At 40.6% G+C, this 17,684-nt stretch overlaps 1 protein-coding gene across 3 annotated transcripts; it reads left to right on the forward strand.

Moving 5' to 3' along the window:
* ldb3b (LIM domain binding 3b) lies at positions 1-15,452 on the forward strand. 3 transcript variants are annotated; one of them, XM_080305421.1, is made up of 10 exons: positions 1-97; positions 318-640; positions 3,838-3,989; positions 4,458-4,533; positions 8,157-8,179; positions 10,136-10,333; positions 10,976-10,999; positions 13,025-13,191; positions 13,353-13,389; positions 14,827-15,452. In XM_080305421.1, exons 2-10 carry the CDS (start codon positions 545-547, stop codon positions 14,921-14,923), a joined length of 870 nt encoding a protein of 289 aa, XP_080161547.1. In that variant the 5' UTR covers positions 1-97; positions 318-544; the 3' UTR covers positions 14,924-15,452. The 3 variants fall into 3 exon arrangements, with proteins under 3 accessions (XP_080161547.1, XP_080161548.1, XP_026034136.2); XM_026178351.2 differs by having other exon boundaries at positions 69-187; XM_080305422.1 differs by lacking the exon at positions 10,976-10,999.
* Positions 15,453-17,684: the final 2,232 nt, after the last annotated feature.

A 17,684-nucleotide genomic window follows, 5' to 3' on the forward strand; every position in this document is an offset into this window, starting at 1 on the left:
TTCGTGTTACAGGCCTTATACGGGCCAGGGCCCCTGTGTCTCTGGCTCTCTCAGCTATTCTTAGGCTGTCTGTCCCTCACCCTCAGCAACCCTACAGGCAAGAAACTCTTCTCCACATTAATACTAATTTAAATGTTCATTTTTGCCACTTTGCATTTGAGTGTTATTGATATTTTTTGATTTCGGGGTAAGAAGTCAGACTTTACTGTTTTCTGCAGTAGCTCAGCCCGACTCTTCTGTGTGTGTACCTATCTGCACGTGTGTGTCTGTGTGCACAAACATATGCGTGTGTGTGTGTCTCCATTTGTGTATCTCAGTGGTTCCATAGCACCTGACCCACCCACCCCAGGGTGTTTGTCCTGAGAGCTGGGAGCAGAAGGGTTGTGAAGCCAGGGCCAAGGGAGGTAAGAGCAACCACCGAGGCACCGAGCGGGACAAAAGGATAGCAGGGGTAGGACGGAGAACAAGGGCACAGCACACAGGAGGGGAAACCGCGCAGCCAGCAGGAGTTGTTTGCAGGAGGAGTGTTGACATTTAGCCGAAGATGAGTACATACACAGTGACTCTGAATGGCCCTGCTCCGTGGGGCTTCAGACTACAGGGAGGAAAAGACTTCAACATGCCCCTCACCATCTCCAGGGTAAGGACAGAGCGACCCTCACAGATTTGTTGTGCAACATAAAGAGAAAGTAATGAGAAATGTGACACTAACGAGACAGCCTGTAATTAGCTTGGAAAGGGAAACCAAAACTTCAGACATCTCAGACTGTGTGCACTGATTGGCTGGCTTAAAGCAAATTGAATAATTCAGTGGTGATAAAACACAAAATACACAGTTCACAATACTGTAAGCAAATGATTAACACCCTCAAACAAAACCTCTGTAACCTTTCCCTGCTTGGATAACTTAGTAAGCATCTTTTTATTTATTTGTTGTTGTGTCAGCAGAAAACCAATCACACAGCACATTCTTCAACTGTTTAATAAAGTGCCCTTAAACCCTTAAATGTAACCTAAAAAGCCTAAAAATCTTTTATTACGCAGCGCAGATTAGATTATTTTTTCCTGCTCTGACTATATTTGACATCTAGCTTGTGTTTGTGTACGCGCATACTGTATATCTGTGTGAGCAGGTGTGGTTTGTGTGTGTGCTTTGGTTATGTAATGTTGCTGTAAGCAGTGATGGTAGGGAGCCTCCGATGTAACCTCCATGGAGACTTCGAGAACAGCAGCAGTGGAAAGATGGGAATAGTTTCACTGCTGCCTGACTTAACGCTGAGTGCTGCTGGCACACTTCAGCTAATTTTCAAGAATACCTACATTTCATCTTGATTAATCACTTTTTTCCTCATCCAAGTCATTAGTTAAGCAAGTGACTATTGAAGTTATTTTAACTGTCAAAACTGTTACTAAATTATTTAAAATAAAAGTTAAAAAAGTTTTATAAGAACTTATAACAAGCATAATTTTCTTAAAAAAAACAAAGCAAAATCTAAAATTCAAGTTAAAAGGAAGGAAAGACTATAACCACTTAGTGTTCAGCAGAGAGACTTTCTCCCTTTCTGATTCTCTGGCAGGCACCACTGGGGGTGTATTTACAGCATTCCCTTTAAATAGCTTTAGGGGAGAGGTGGATGGATGGTTGGGAATGGGACAGGAAAGCAGCGAGCATTGCGAGGAAGCTAACGGCAGCTTGTGTTACCTTTAGTAAGCTTTCTCGTGGTCAGTTTCAGTTTCCTCGTTTGGAGCTGCTCCTGTGGAGAAACAGATGGGCAGGGGGTCGATTTAGGAAATAACAGAGAAAAGTAGGAATGAGGTGGATGCTTGCCTGAGAGTAATCTCTGCTCCCCTCCCACCTCGAGCCCTTCATTCCTCAGGCCTGATTGATGCTCAGCTGGTAATCAGGCTCTGTTATATTGATCCAGACATCTGTTACTTCATTGTCTTCTGATCCCCGTCTTAGGCAGGCGAGGGGAGCTTTGATCTGTGTCCAGGTAAGATTGTATCATTGGATTTGTTCAGGTTACCTGTGATTGGTCCTGACAAGTTAACATAAAACACTGCAGCTTGACATGTCAGCTCAGGGTGACATTACAGTTTGACGTAACACTGCAGAGGTTTGGATTTCGGACTTTTGCCAAGAACTAATAAAAGGAAAGAGGAATGAAGACATTGGATTTCCTTACTTCTTGTTATCCAAGCCAAAGCACTTGCCACTAAGAGTGATATTTATTTATATATCTATTGTTATTAATTAAATATATTGATGTTAAAATGTTCTCATTGTGCTTGCCATAGCTGAAATTGTTTTAAAAACTTGACTCTCTCAGAGTTTCACCCACACCACTCTGGTCTATGTGCATGCTCTCTTGAGACTGACATATTTCTAAAGGAGTGAAAACATCTCTCACCATGAAAGCATCTCTCGTTAGTGCATGTGGAAAAAATAACCTAACAATAGCAACATTATGCCTAATATTTGTCCAGCTAATTGATTCAGTGCAGTCTGGCATGCTGTATAAAACCTGCAAGTAACATTTTTTTCCACATGAATTATTCATCGTTCATTTTAAAGACTCTTATTTTGAAGGATGAACGTGTTATATCTAAGGAAAACATGCGTGATGAATTGTTTGGGTGGTGTCGTGCGCTTCGCTGAACTGAGGCAGCAGAAATATTACTTCTCCTTCACCTTGCTTTTCTGGCCTCTTGCACACACGCACACACAAAGACTGAAATGGAAACACTAAAGCAGACAAAGCAGACGTAAAGAGGAAATAAAGACATGACAACAGTGTGAAAAGACACAGCAGACCAATGATAATGCGATCAAATCTTGGGGGAAAAAAATGCTTTGTAGTGAGTTTGTAGAGGCTATGATTAAAATAAACAGAAAAAAAGAACAATCAAAGAAGTTTTGCATGAATGTCAGTAGTAGGTGTGTGTGTGTGTGTGTGTGTGTGTGTTTGAGAGATAGAGAGGGGGCTCACAGGGGTCAATCACTGGCATCAGGAGCATCGCTTATTTTCAACTCTTTAACGAGTTGCCTGTAAGCCTAGACCCAATACTGTATAACCCAGACCGCTGAGCTCACTTAAACCTCCTCTCTGTGTAGTTTAACAGCTAAAACGAGGCTTTGTTGCACAGCTAGAAGTAGGAATACTGCGTTGAAGGTCATACATGAAGGATAACTGAAAGTGACAAAGAAAAGTGATGTAATGCTTTACATAATCTGAAGAATAAAATCTTTTTTCTTGTCATTCAAATTCAAGAAAATCTTCCCATCCCTCTGTTAAGGACCTTCTTCTCTTTCTCTCTTGTTCTGTGTTCTCTAACCGACATGAGACATGTCAATGAAATAAGTTCAGTGTCAGGAATAAAAGTATTCTGCACGCTTTGTGGCTCTGAAATGTTGCTGCTTTTATTTCACTGTTTTTTCTCTGCTGTTGACACTCATTAGACTCGTAGATAACAGTTGGTTACGCTCTGTCAGTTAACATAACTCATCTCCAGAGCTGAAGGATTACTTTAGTTTGCTTCATCGGCTTTTCTCTCCACTAACTTTAAGGCTTATTTACTGTGCCGCTACACACACACAGCATTAATAACTGAGTGAAAAGAGCAGCTACAGTGGAAGTGGAAGTAACACGTCGGCTGGGCGGTTTAAGGCCAACATTAGCAGGCAGATGAACAAACTGTTTGAATCGTATCTTGTGTTTGTAACTTTCTTAAATGCAGGTCAATTTGTACTAAGTGTAACTGCATATGTTTGTCAGTTTTCTGAGGAAGGTGTATCAGTGGCTCTAGCGTGACCTGCTCTGCTGACCCTTTCCTTAGATAACTCCGGGCAGCAAGGCAGCGGGAGGCAGCTTGACCCAGGGTGACATCATCTCAGCTATTGATGGGGTCAGCACCGAGGGGATGACGCACCTGGAGGCCCAGAACAAGATCAAGTCTGCCACCATCAAACTCACCCTCTCAATGCAGAAGTAAACAAGCAGCACACTTATATCTTAACACCCACCCCCACAAACTAAAGTAGGTGATGAAGAAGAAACTTTTAAGGTACTTGAGTTGGATTTGCCTTGTCAATTTGGGCGTTTAAGGAGGAGGACAAAGTGATGAAAGTGATACTTCAGAAAATTAAGGTTCCACTTCACACTTGAGTAAACTAACAGATCCGGGATTGGCTCTGTAACTAGCTGTGATTCCGCGAAATCCCTCTATGTACACACTCAGTTCAAATCAGTTTAATTTTATGAGAGTCTCTTCAATCCGCCTACACAGTTTCCATTTAGACTAAAGGTGAGCACATGAGATTTTTCCAACTTCTAGTTATGCATATGAAAAACTGGCTGATTCTGCAGCTCTAACACCAAAAAAGTGACATGAGGAAAACACATCTGACGTTTTCTCCCTGAACAGAATTTTTTATTTTTTTGCTGTATAATCTACAGATCAAGACGCCCGGCCCCAGTTCCCACGGCAACTCCAAGGATGGACTCACCTATGCCAGTCATCCCTCACCAGAAGGTATAAACACAGCCGCTCTATCATAAAAAAACATACCTAAATGACACACGCAGACCTACTGAATATCATATATGTTGTCTGTTAAATCCTGTGTGTTGGTAAATGTGTTCCGTATCCTCGTCTTATACGTGTTTGTAAGAATATGATTAACTATTTTATAATGGTGCCATCAGGCAGTGACCTGCTGCCCTCTAGTGTAAAATATTCACAGTGCAACTGAAGGGGAATCACTACAGGGAGGTCAGAGGTCAGCAAAAGAAAAGCAAAACTCCAACAGAACAACTGCTAAACAAGCTGCTAGCTTTGGTTTAATTTAAAAGATTCATTTTTCATCTCTATATATCCATCTATCTTGACATTCTCCCATTTTTAAGGCATTACAAGAGGAACATTTTGCAGGAGAAGTTCAAAAGAAGGATCAAGAGTCTTGTGGAATCCTCCTGGACAAAAAACCCTGCAAAAGAAATCTCTTCCCAGCTTCAAGATCTCCACCAAGCCAACGGGGGCAGTACAATTCCCCAATAGGCCTTTACTCCCCCGAAACTCTCAGAGATATGATTGATATGCAGGGCAAAATAGGCGAGGGATCAGCATCGGCCAGAAGAGTTTCATCGCTGGGGTAGGTTAGCACACTTTAACCACCGGTTAAATAATACGGAGAGAAGAAGATAACTAATCTGGGGGGGGGGGAGCCAAACAGAGCTCACCCAAGGAATGAAGCCACACCTCCCTCATTTAACCAAAGATTAACAGAAAATATACTCAGAACTGTCCACTGCTATTCCAGTACGCATAACCTCTCACACGTGGCACTATTTTAGGAGCGTGCATACAAATGCACCTGGCCTGCATCCAGGTAACAGAACGGGAGGAGCGCAGGATCATTTGAGGATATTTGGAGCCTCTTTACTAAAGGTCACATTCCCTCAGTACTACATTTAAATATCTCAGAACAAAAACTGACTCTTCAAGATGAAAACATAAAGCCAGTGAAATGATGCTGCCATCAGCAACATCGTCACCAAAGAAGTCTTTTTGCTGTTTCGGCTCCCCAAGTTGGTTTTTTGAAGATTTTATCATCTGGGGAATGCATCCCTCTTACTGCACACATGGGAATGAAAGCCCACAACAAAGGTTTTATTCTTGTTTGAAGCAGAGACATGCTGTTTTTGTGAGTGTCGCTGATGCGAAGGTAAAAGCTCTGCAGGTATAGCAAAAACAAACCCGCTGTACAGGTGCTGACTTACGGTTCTCTGAGCTCATTCAAAAAACCAAAAAACAAAAGGTGTCAGATTCTGTTTGTTTTTTTATTCAATAGATCTAAATAATTAGGTATTAATTTTGTTGTTTTTTGTTGCTTTTTTATCTTTGTTTTCGCCTTCTGGCTATCTGTGTGTTTAGATTCAGAAAACAAACCAATAACATTTATTTTGATTAAACAATTCTAAGGGAAAAATGCAGAAACATTCATTAAAAATTAAAGTCAGAATTTGTAAAACTGTTTTGGTTTTTCACCCCTAAAATAGCAACAATGTTTTTCAGTGGATCACATATTTAATAACCTGTAACTGACTAATCTTTTCTGCTGTATTGTGCTGTTATCACTGAATTATTCAGCGTAATAGTGGCCATTTATTTCAGCATTGTGCTTTTCTCTTTCTAAATTTATCAGTTTTGAGAATATAACTGTAGGGCCCCACTATAGTAAATTTTAGAGTTGATATTCATGTAATGAAAGACGTCCTTATAGAGGGTGATTTTCAGCTCCACAGAAAACCAAGGGATTGACTCAAAATTAGTTCCAACGTCGAGGGAAAATGCCACTATAATAATAATTTTTCTTCTGTGTTCACAGTGCATTATTGGGCTACATAATATATTTTTTGGACAAAACATAATATAACACATTCTGCACATTCTTATATATACTTTCTAAACAGATACCAGAAAAACAGCACTTTCTTCAACTCATATTTCCACCTAACAAAGCTCAGGTTGGCTCCATTTCTTTCTTATTCTTCTTTTTTGGTGTCCGTAAAGTCATATTCATGTTGCATATTTGATCTGGAAGTTCCCATACCTGGAGTCTGGTGGGAGTTGAATTATGGCCGCTGTTGAGCGGTCTCTTCTCAGAAGGATGGCATGTGTTTGCGTGAAGTCTCAGTCATGGAATACATGTAGAGTTTAATTAAGGGTGTAACGTGTTTGGCCTCTGACATATCACAGCCACGTATCAGTCTCCCCCTAATCTGTTTCCCCTCTGCTGAGCCCTTACAGTAACAGCCAATGGGAAGTCAGGTGTCAGAAAAACGTGCTCCATGCAGAGCACAGGATGATGACGGCAGCGTCATGCCAGCAGCCCCACCTCACTGAGTACATGCGGACACACACACACACACTCGGAGAGGACGAGCAGCTGTTGTACGCAGTTATGGAATGTTCCGCTCTGGTTACACACCATCATCCTGAATCCCCTGAAGGCCAAACCTGAGAAAGGACACCCCGTCTATAAGGAGATGCCCCATACGTGATATGTTTCACTTTACTGTACCCTGAACACATCCATGTACTGTAGAGACAAACATTTATGTGTCTCACCACTGTGGAATTGAACACATTTACACTGACAATATGAAGTTGGCAATGATTCCTCGCATAAGAGGAAGTCAGTCTCTCTGAAGATTGAAATCATTCAGGCTTAAAATCTCACACGATATTGGTTATGCTGCACTATGTGTAGCTCATTAAAACTATCAGGCACTCTGTTTGTCCTCTCAGTTTATTTTGAAAACAGCAACAGAACTCACAAATACTCACAAACTCAAAGCACATTCAAACTGACCTCTGCAGTAGGTGAAAATTTAATAAAACTATATAACTGTGTCTGGGATAGGCCCCAGTCTCCTCTGCTACTCTGAGTTTATTAGCGGTTAATAAGCTAGATGCATGGATGGATGGACAGACTGAACTATTGCCATATCATTAGCCTTGTCTTGTGCCCATATTAAAAATGAAACAACACTGAAAACCACCATTTGTTCCAAGTAACCCTGAGAATAAGAGTGAAATGGATGCAGATTTATGAAGGTGAATTTGTGTGAAACTTTACAAACTCCTGTTTTAGCAGGTTTTAAGAGCCCAGGGTGTAACCTTTTATACATGAGACAGATTCTTGGCAAAAGCTAAAGTGAAACCAACATAAATATTTCCATATGCAGGGTTAGAAATCTGCAGTAACTTGTCTGTGCCAGCCTGTGTTCATCTATCTGTATAAGTTGAGCGGGTGGTTTGCGTTCTGTTTTGTGTGGTTGTGTATATTTTTGTCTGTTCTGCGCTAAATGTGTCTACATCCCTGTCGTCCTATGTCATGTGACTGAAACACTTCTGCTCCTGTCAGTCACTCCTGAGGTTTCAGGGGTAGCAGGGAAATATCCCAGTGATGAGAAAAAGGCTGCTATTTTGACCAGTACATGGGATTACACATGAGCACTGTAGCCGGATGGTTTCCTGCAACGCACATAGAGCTATTGTTATCCACAAAAAATACCTGTAGTGATTCACCACATTCCCTCCTTTTGTCTATTTGTCTCTCTTTGTGTGTCGGTTCCTCTGGTGTGTTTCAGGTTATTGCAAACACAGCTGCAAAGTCAGTACCTTAATTTATTTTTACAGCATTTCATGTGCATGAAGTGAAGCGCAGCAGTATTAGCAATTTTCGATCATCCACTTGTAACTTTGGTGTGAGGTTGTGGGATTTGTGTGTTTGTGGTTGAACTAAAGCTTCCTTGTAGCTGTTGGGCTGCACTGAGCGTGGCGTTCACAAGCTAAAAATTTAAGTCATGTTAAAATCATCTGGTCCCCAGAAGTGGAAAATGGCAGACTACCACATTACTTTGGTGACTTTGGCCAGAATCTCTACTTTTCTCCATGTCACAAGAAATGACTGTGCATCGTTCTTCACTTTGTTTATCTGACAGCTCTGTTGCCATTTACTTTATCATAAAAATGTAACATGCCTGCCAAGATTACATTGTAGCCAAGAGACGAGTTCCAACGTTACTTACATTTTGAGACAAAGAAACCAAAACAGACTGTAAATTTTAGCGCTGACACAATTTTATTTCTCCCTTAAATAATTATTTCATTTTCATTTCATTTCATTAAGTTTATTGATCCCAAAGGAAATTGTTTAAGGCTGCCGGCATTCCAGCATCAGCACTGAACTCATAATGTACTGAGACATTTACCTGCATTTCCACTTCTGCTGGTCCTTTTAATCAGTTTTACTGTGTGTGAAATTCATAACAGATATGTTATGTATTTGCAGTACTATGCCTATATCAGTATAACTGAGTGCATCATTTTAAACATGCCAGTGATGACCTGTCAGTTTGGCCTGCTGGGTGCCTGAAACATTAGCATGTTTGGTTTTCTTTGGACTTGTTTGTTTGTCAAGTAAAAGCTAAGAGTTTAGAAATGTTCAAGAGATGATGTCAAAGACCTTTTAGTTTCTGTTGACATGCTGTGTCCCAATTCCACAAATATTAGAAATATTAATTCACTGGTATTAAATATTTATCCAGTAGGATCTGAACATTTGCCGCACATAGTACACGAATAATGCTGTGTTTAGTTCCCCTCTAAAGTTGGGTGTTGTAGCTTGGAACAACGTGATTCCCGATTTGAGCATTTTCAACTTGGAAAATCAAGAAACACTATTTTATTTATTTATTTATTTTTTTGCTCCTTAGGTAAAGCCTGTCATGTGTGACAAGCACTTAAAAGCCACCGCAGCCCATAATCGATAGAGCCCGGTCAGTGATCTGTCTGTGGCTTATTTATTAGCAAGTCACAAATATGCAACAATACAGATGAAAAGTTTTACTGTTTACATTCGCTGCTGCCATCTAGAATAGTTTCAGTCGAGATGGTGGGGTTGCTCCAACTTTCCAAGTTTGAAATCCGATTTTAAGGCAGAGTTCCAGGTGAAAGTTCCATTTCTGAACTTGGAAATTCTGACTTCAGCTGGATTGCACTGTAAGAAGTTAGCATATGACATATGCAGCAGCTAATGTCCCTTCCAAACAGTGACAGCAGGATGCAATGCTCCCTGTGTCAACTAGATTATTTTAAAATATACTTCATTGTGGCTTCAGCATTAAAAGTGAAAGAGCTGTTAGGTTGTCTCTATGTCTATGGGCACTTAAATACTGTTAATAAATTGTGAACTTTTAAGTGATGTTTGTAGACAATCCCAAACTTTGATGGTGTAAGTCAACATATGTGGCATGGTGGTGCAGTGGTTAGCACTGCTTCCCCACAGCAAGAAGATCTGGGGCTCGAATCCAGTCTGGAATCACACATTTTTCCATGTTTTGGATCTGGGACACAGCTACAGTACAGAGTGGTGAATATTTGCTAACCACTACAGCGGTACAACAGCCCCGCCTTTCTGCCGATTGCATGACTACACCTTGACCTTGCCTTTTCGTTCCCCTCATATCCCCGTCTGTTAACGCCTCATGTTTAAACCCTTCACCCCACACCTGAAACCTTCTTCTTTTACCCACTGACCTTTCACCCTTTCCACCTGCTCTGACAGTGTGGAGTACACCCCCAGCTTCAACCCCATTGCTTTGAAAGACTCAGCCCTGTCCACCCACAAGCCCATTGAAGTGAAGGGTCCAGGAGGAAAAGCCACTATCGTTCACGCTCAGTACAACACACCAATCAGCATGTACTCACAGGACGCCATCATGGACGCTATCGCAGGGCAGTCACAGGCAAAGGGACACGACAGGTGAGGACACACAACTAAACCAATCCCGCCCCCAGGTGTTTTATACCTCTTTTGCACTCACCATTTGATGACATCACACTGACTGAACAAAGCCACGTGTTTAGAAATTAAAGGGTCAGTTACTCAAATGACAAAAATCCCCATATTCATTCACTCAATCTTCACTTGCTGGTTATATTAAGGCACTAAAATCTACTTTGATTGTCAGATTGGTTTAAAATATGCCTCTGTGTGTAAATGACACACCAAAAAGTAGTTTGCAAGTCAACTTGTGAGTTATGAATGAGAATCCCATTTTACTGTTGCCATAACGCAGTAGGTCACAGCATCACTGCCACTATGAGATGCCAATGTGTCTGATAAAACAGCAGTGGTTGATGAAACTGACCTTTTAACTTTTGCCTGAAAAGCTCCAAATAAGGTGGAGCTTCTGAGCATACGTTAAGCCTACGCTGCTACAAATAGGGTGTCTATAGTGGTGTAGTGTATGCCCGGGCTTTTCCTTGTTGTCTATGTCCATGCCGAGTACTCCTCCGTGCCTTCACCCACTTTCCTCTGCTCATTCCATCCAACCAACCAACCACACCCGCGCTGTCCTCCACCCATCCCTCCCCATCCTTCCTTCCTGGTTGTGACATGAAGTGAAGAGGCAGGCTCCCCCTTGGCGTAAGTACAGCAGAGCTGCTTTTCCGTCTCGCCTCTCCTCATCCGTGCGTCTCCTCTCGTCTCACGACTTCATAATAGCTTGCGCATTGTGCCATGTGTCTCATAAACTAATGCCCGACTGAAAAATGTCTGAAAATCCTCCAGCCTCCTGTATACAGAATTTATGTTTTTATGTGTTTGTCTGAAACATCACATCAAAGTGTTTGATGCACACTAACCATGAGGTTGTCATGGTTATGTGTGAGGAAGTACCGTGGGTACTTTGGCCTTAGTGTGAGAGTGCAAGTCGAGTTTAGAGTCATACTCTGAAAAAAGGAGCCAGTATCATCACAGCTTCGGGAACCTGATGGGATTTCATCTGATGCAGTTTTATGGCATGGGAATGTTCTGAGTATCACAGGTTTTTAAAACATCTACTGCCCGGACCCGCACTGAATCACTTACTAACTGCTGTGTACATGCTCCTGAGTATTTACTGTCATGAAGACTACAAGACAGTAAATACAGGCACTTAAGGTAAAACTATAGATCAACAGAACAGAATTGAATATGATGGATTAACACATAAACTATAAAAATGTAATAATTAACCTTAATGTAAAAAATGCCCATGATTGTATAAAATTCAATATTTAGTGGGTTTTCAGTGGGTGTTAATACTGCAGATTTCAGCAGGTCTTTCCAGTTTCAGGTCTGTTACACACTGAGATTAGAGACTTTCAAGAACTCCTAAAAAGCAAAGAATTATAGACACATACAAATATGCATACAGTGCTGTGAAAACCTCTTTGCCCCCTTCCAGATATCTTCATCTTTTTCATATTTGTCAGACTAAAATGTTTTAGATAATCACAGAAATTTTAATGCTAGACAAAGATAACATGAAATGATGCAAAACCCTTGGCAGAAAGAACTGCAATCAAGTTTTTTTTGATAACTTTGAAGGTTTTTTTTGTATTATTATTAGCATGAATAGCCTGTTTAAGATCATGCCAAAGTTTTTCAGGTCACTGCAACCTTGATTTGGGTTTTTTGTGCCATTCAGAGATGGACTTGCTGGTGTTTTTCGGATCATTGTTCTGCTGCAGCCCAAGTCCGTTTGAGCTTAAGGGTCCAAATTGACGGCCAGATATTCTCCTTTAGGATTTTTCATAGAGAACAGAGTTCATGGTTCCATCAGTTGCAGCAAGTCGTCCAGGTCCTGAAGCAGCAAATCAGCCCCAGACTATCACACTACCACCACTGTGCTTGACTGTTGACATGATTTTCTTTTTATGAAATGCTGTAATGGAACTTAAATCTTGCAAAAACTTTACGTTTTGGCTCATCAGACCATATATTGTTTTCCCAAATGTCTTGGGCATCATTAAGATGTTTTTTTTAACAAATGTGCAGAAAGCTTTTGTGTTCTTTTTTTGTCACCTGTTATTTTCTCCTTGGAAGTCTCCCATGGATGCCATTTTTTTTCCAGTCTCTTTTTTGTTGTTGTTGAACCATGAACACTGACCTGAACTGTGACACGTGAGGCTTGCAGTTCTTTAGATGTTGTTCTGGGTTCTTCTATGACCCCTTGGATGAGTCATCATTCACTCTTGTTGTATGTTTGGCAGGCAAAAGTTTCACAACTTTACCACTAATTGATGATTTAACAAAGGGCAATTAGTTTTTCACACAGGGCCTGGTAGGTTTGGATATATAACTGTATTTTGTATTTATTTGGGTTTTGTCTAGTATTAAAATTTGTTTAATAATTTGAAATATGTCAAAACTAAATGTAAAAACTAAGAAATTAGGAAGGATGCAAATAATTCTTCACAACACTGAATTAAAAGAGTGATGCTTTAGGCAATTTTACTTTTTGTTCCAATATTTGTTTTTGGTGTACAAATATTCTACTACTCTAATATCGTTAGGTGGTAGTGTATCATGGGCACTTAATACATGATCTAGTTTCAGCTTTTAAAGGTTGGGCCTTAACATCCATCATTGTTCCGATGACGTCTAACTGAACTCTTTGTCCTGCAGTGGTGTTCTGCCCATCAAGGAGCCTGTGGTAGATTGTGCATCTCCAGTGTACCAGGCAGTGATCAGGCCAGGAGAGCCCCTGGACATGACTGACTGGGCTCGCCGCGCTGCCAACCTGCAGTCTAAAAGCTTCAGGATTCTGGCCCACATCACTGGCACCGAATTCCGTCAGTACACTGACTCCACCTTATCTTCTTGTCCTTTCATCCTTTATGATTTCATACCCTCTCCCTGAATGTGCCCGATACTTCTCCTTCCAAATCCTCAATTAGTTATCATCTCATTGAGAGATCTTACTAAATGCTCTTGTTTATGTCTGTCAATGCAGTGCAAGACCCAGATGAGGAAGCCCTGCAGAAGTCAAGGTAAGAGTGGTCTTTTAATGGTGCGTGACCAGTCTACTGACAGTTGGAGACATTAGAGAGGTTCAGATACTTTAGCAAAATTGAAAAATTACATCAACTGGCATCAGCTACCTTGTCTTAAAGAAAAATGCATAGAAAGCTAAGCTGAACTGAAGTGGATACTTCAACTTAAAAGGGTTTAAGAAAGGTATTGCATTAACTGTTTATTGCAGCCATTTTTATACATAGCAATCCACTTTCATATGCTCAAAAGTAACTGGACAAACCAACATAACTTTTAATGGAAGGATTGTTTCTAATGCTTGGATCCCTGCTTGAAACCCTGCTCTGCCAGGCCTTTACTGCAGCCAGCTTTCCTTCTGCTTTAAGGGTCTCTTTGACTTAACTTTTATATCTAATAACCTATTTTGACACTAGAACATCATCTTTTGAATTTTGCCTCAGCTAATTATTCATTTGCACTGTCAGATTAGTTTTGCAGCACTTGGTTGAATCTGAGCAGAGAGCTCAGCTGCTTCTATTAGGAACGTATCAGCAATAAATACTAGTAAACCAGCTCCACTGGCGTACTATATACGCCCATGCTTCAGTACGCTGGCATGCTTTAGATCATGACTTGCTCTTTTCCTTCTTCATACTCTTCTCCTTCCATCATTTTTGTGCAAGTTAATCTTGTACGTCTTGAGAGTTGTTTTTTGACAACCTCTAAAGAAACACTTTACTATCATCAGTTTATTTCAGAAAGGAGAGACACCAAGATACAGAATACAATTAATCTATTTGACGATTAGACTCTGATGACTCCCAGTGATAGGAATTAGGATAGGACCCCCTGGAGTCTAAGCCTCCATCTTCATCTTCATCGTCACCGGTGTTTAAATGAAGCTCTGAGTGACAAGAGTGGGACAGAGTGCAGGCTGATTGGCTCAGAGAAAGTGGGCAAGAAGATGATTGGACTAGAGCAAGGATGTTGCCATTGAGTTTGATAGCATGGAAACCTGACAGTGATCGAAACAATATCCTCCTGAGACCCAGCCTATTCATTTTTGTCCTCTGTAATGGACATTTGTTTTTAATCTGTATCCTTTGACTTATTTGAGCGACCCTACTAAGTCTCAATGTGCTCAATAGAGGACATTCTGGCATTTCCAGTGATATCTCATGTTTGGGTGGTCTCTTTTACCTCCAAGGAGGAAGGAAATCACGAAAACAGAAAAATACTTTTTTCCTCAGTTCTCTGGAATCCACTTGGAAAAGTGGTGCACTATGTTTAAAACTGGCTTTTTCTTCTGTAATACACTTTGATGATGTACAGATGAAAAATTATAAAGAAGTGTGTCACTCTCCAAATATGCATGCACCTAACCGTAAACTAAAAAGTGTTATTTATTTAATTTCTTTCCCCACGCACACACATATTGTTTTCCCTACCATCAGAGAGAAGTTTGAGTCGGAGGTCAAAGGGCCCCGCTTTGCCAAGCTGAAGAACTGGCATCATGGACTGTCTGCACAGATCCTTAATGTCCAGGAATAAAGAGGAGAAGGTGAAAACAAAGGGAAAGAGAAAGAGAGAGAGGGGGGAGGAGGAGAACATGTAAAGGACGACATGGACAAAAGGAGGAAAAAGAGATAAATTATGGAGAGAGATAAGGAGCAAGAGGAGGAGCAAAGTGCTCGGGAATGTGACATAGTATTGTAGCCCAGATTAGTTTGATGAAAGATACTAAATGTTAGTGTAAGAATGCTAAATGTTAAATGTCAAATATATCTGTCAGCTGCTAAAACCTGATCTAGCATTTGGGTTTTTCTTTCCTTGTTTCCTTTTTGTTTGGGTTCTGTCTCTCTTATGTGAAAGGGAAATTGTACAAAAAATGAAGTATTCAAGTGAAAATGCAGAAATTATGTTTCTTTTATGCACCAGTACGTAAACAAACATATGAATTTTAACACTATGTGCATGTTTGTGAGGCAGCACACATAGAGATGTATCTAAATGCACCAATACAGTATGTAAAAAAACAAATGCACTGATATGAATGTGAATAAATGTTTTCTTAAAACAATACGGCTGAATGAACTGCTGTAAACCGCTGGAAACATGGTGTGGTGCTATGATTGAGACGTTCATCAATCGTGTTTCCTGTCATTTCTGTTCCTGATGGAAAAGCAGAAGCAGTCTTTGACTTTGCAAACCAGGATAAAAACTAAACCAAAAACAAAAGAGCATCTAACAGCTTTTGACAGGATAATAAGATGATTGTTTATTTGCTTGTGGCACCGCTGGCACTGGCACAGCTGTGATAACAGGGCTGACAAAGCCTTAGATATGAACACAGCATGTGGAGCCACAATCTTCAGCTTTTATTTTAAGGCAACGCCATTAAACTTTTTCTTATTTTCTAACATTCACTTCTCAAAACAAATTAATAAAACACTGAAAACATATCAGATCTGAATGGAAAAATGGAAAAAATGGTGCTGAGTAGTTTGTATGGCCCCCATGTGCTTATATGCATGCATAACAGTGACAGCTCCTAATGGGATGACAGGTTTCCTGGGGTTTCTCCTTCCAGAGCCTGGGCATTGTCGTGCACCAGGAGGAACCCAGGACCCACTGCACCAGCGTAGTGTCTGATATTGGGTCCAGAGAGTTCATCTTGATACCCACAACAAACCTTTTGGCAATTGCATCTCCTGGAGGAGTTGGAGTAGTTGTGCAACCTCTGTAGGGTCCAGCTATTGCCTTATACTTCCAGTAGTGACACCGAGAACAGCCAAATGCAAAGCTAATGAAAAAACGGGAAACATGAGGTGGGAAAAAATATCAGTGACCTCCATCTGTAAAATCATTTCTGTCTTCGGGGGTTGTGTCATTGTTGCCTCTCTTGTGCACCTGTTTTTAATTTCATTGATACCAAAGCAGCAAAAACAACTCCCTCTGCTACTTAACTGACCAGATTGATTGGCTGGATGCTGTACTCTAAAATCCCCCTTTCAAATTTTTTAGCAGTGTATACTGTGGCAGTGAGTTAGCATCCAGGGGTTAACAATATTAACTCTTTGTTTAGTTCTGTTTCTTCACCAACACATGACAAAGATATTTGGCTGTGTTTTTCTGCTATTCGCTCCCCAACCAGCTACCTAATGTTTCTGCACTTTCTGGTGAAAACTGACACACCAAACATGGACTTGACCAGTGAGGCCACAACAAAAAATATTAAAATACAGAACCAAAAATTCAATTTCTAGAAAGAAAACTTCTGCAGAGCAGAGGGGAACTGCATGAAGGGGGGCTACCAGCAAGGCTCTTTTCAGGTAAACAGTTTATCGTTCATATCGTGCACGTTGACTTGGACTTGGCTACAAAAGATTTGCAAACAGCATCAGTGACTGATGATCATACATCTTATGACTTAACAGCTGAAGTCTAAATAACCCCCCATCACTGCCATAATGCTGCGTCATGATGCGATGAGTCCTGTGAACACCAGAGGGCAGTCAAAGACCTGAAGGAGGGACCCTCCGCCTCTGCAACAGCAAAACAGCGCTTCATGGATCACGGTGTTCTAGCTTCATCCCTTCCTTTATCTAGTATTATACAGTGAATATAATTATTTTCCTACTTGCCAACATTTTAATATCAAACAACTGTTTTGTTTTGTTTTTTGAAAAAAAAATGGAGCTTGTGTAAAGTGGGATTTAGCTGGTGAGGAATAACCTGTAGATAAGTCACATGACTCTGATATTGATTACTTTTCGTTGATTTGCAGATGTTTTACAAGCTGATATCCAACAAATGCACAATATAAAGTAGAATTCAGTGATTGAATAGTGTGCATCATCACCTTTATTAGAAATCGATGTCTGCTACCCTTCCTACAGCCTTACATGAATACCACAGCCTCTTCTGCACTAGTCCAATACAGTGAATCAGTGTATTCTTTATTACACTACCGCAAACCAACCAATGTAGCCTAGTATCTTCATTAAACCTTTGACTAACACAAAATTATTATTCAAGTACAGTTTATTTTGCAGGATATTTCACAAAAACAGCAAAATACCAAGTACGGATCCAATGTGTGATTTAAAAGCTAAACTTTTGAAAATAATCTCACATTTCTTCTCCTGTGCGTTTCACTGCATGTCACTCCAACTTTACATGTGCACCGCGAACGCATCACAGGGACGAGAAGAAAAAAGGATGTGTTGAGGGTGTAGCGGGTCGTGGGACGTTTTTGTTTTTATTACTGAGCAAGTATATCTCCATGTTTTCACTGGAAGCAACACCAGGC

The sequence above is a fragment of the Astatotilapia calliptera genome, chromosome 8 (genome assembly GCF_964374335.1).
Source record: "Astatotilapia calliptera chromosome 8, fAstCal68.1, whole genome shotgun sequence".
NCBI lineage: Eukaryota > Metazoa > Chordata > Actinopteri > Cichliformes > Cichlidae > Astatotilapia > Astatotilapia calliptera.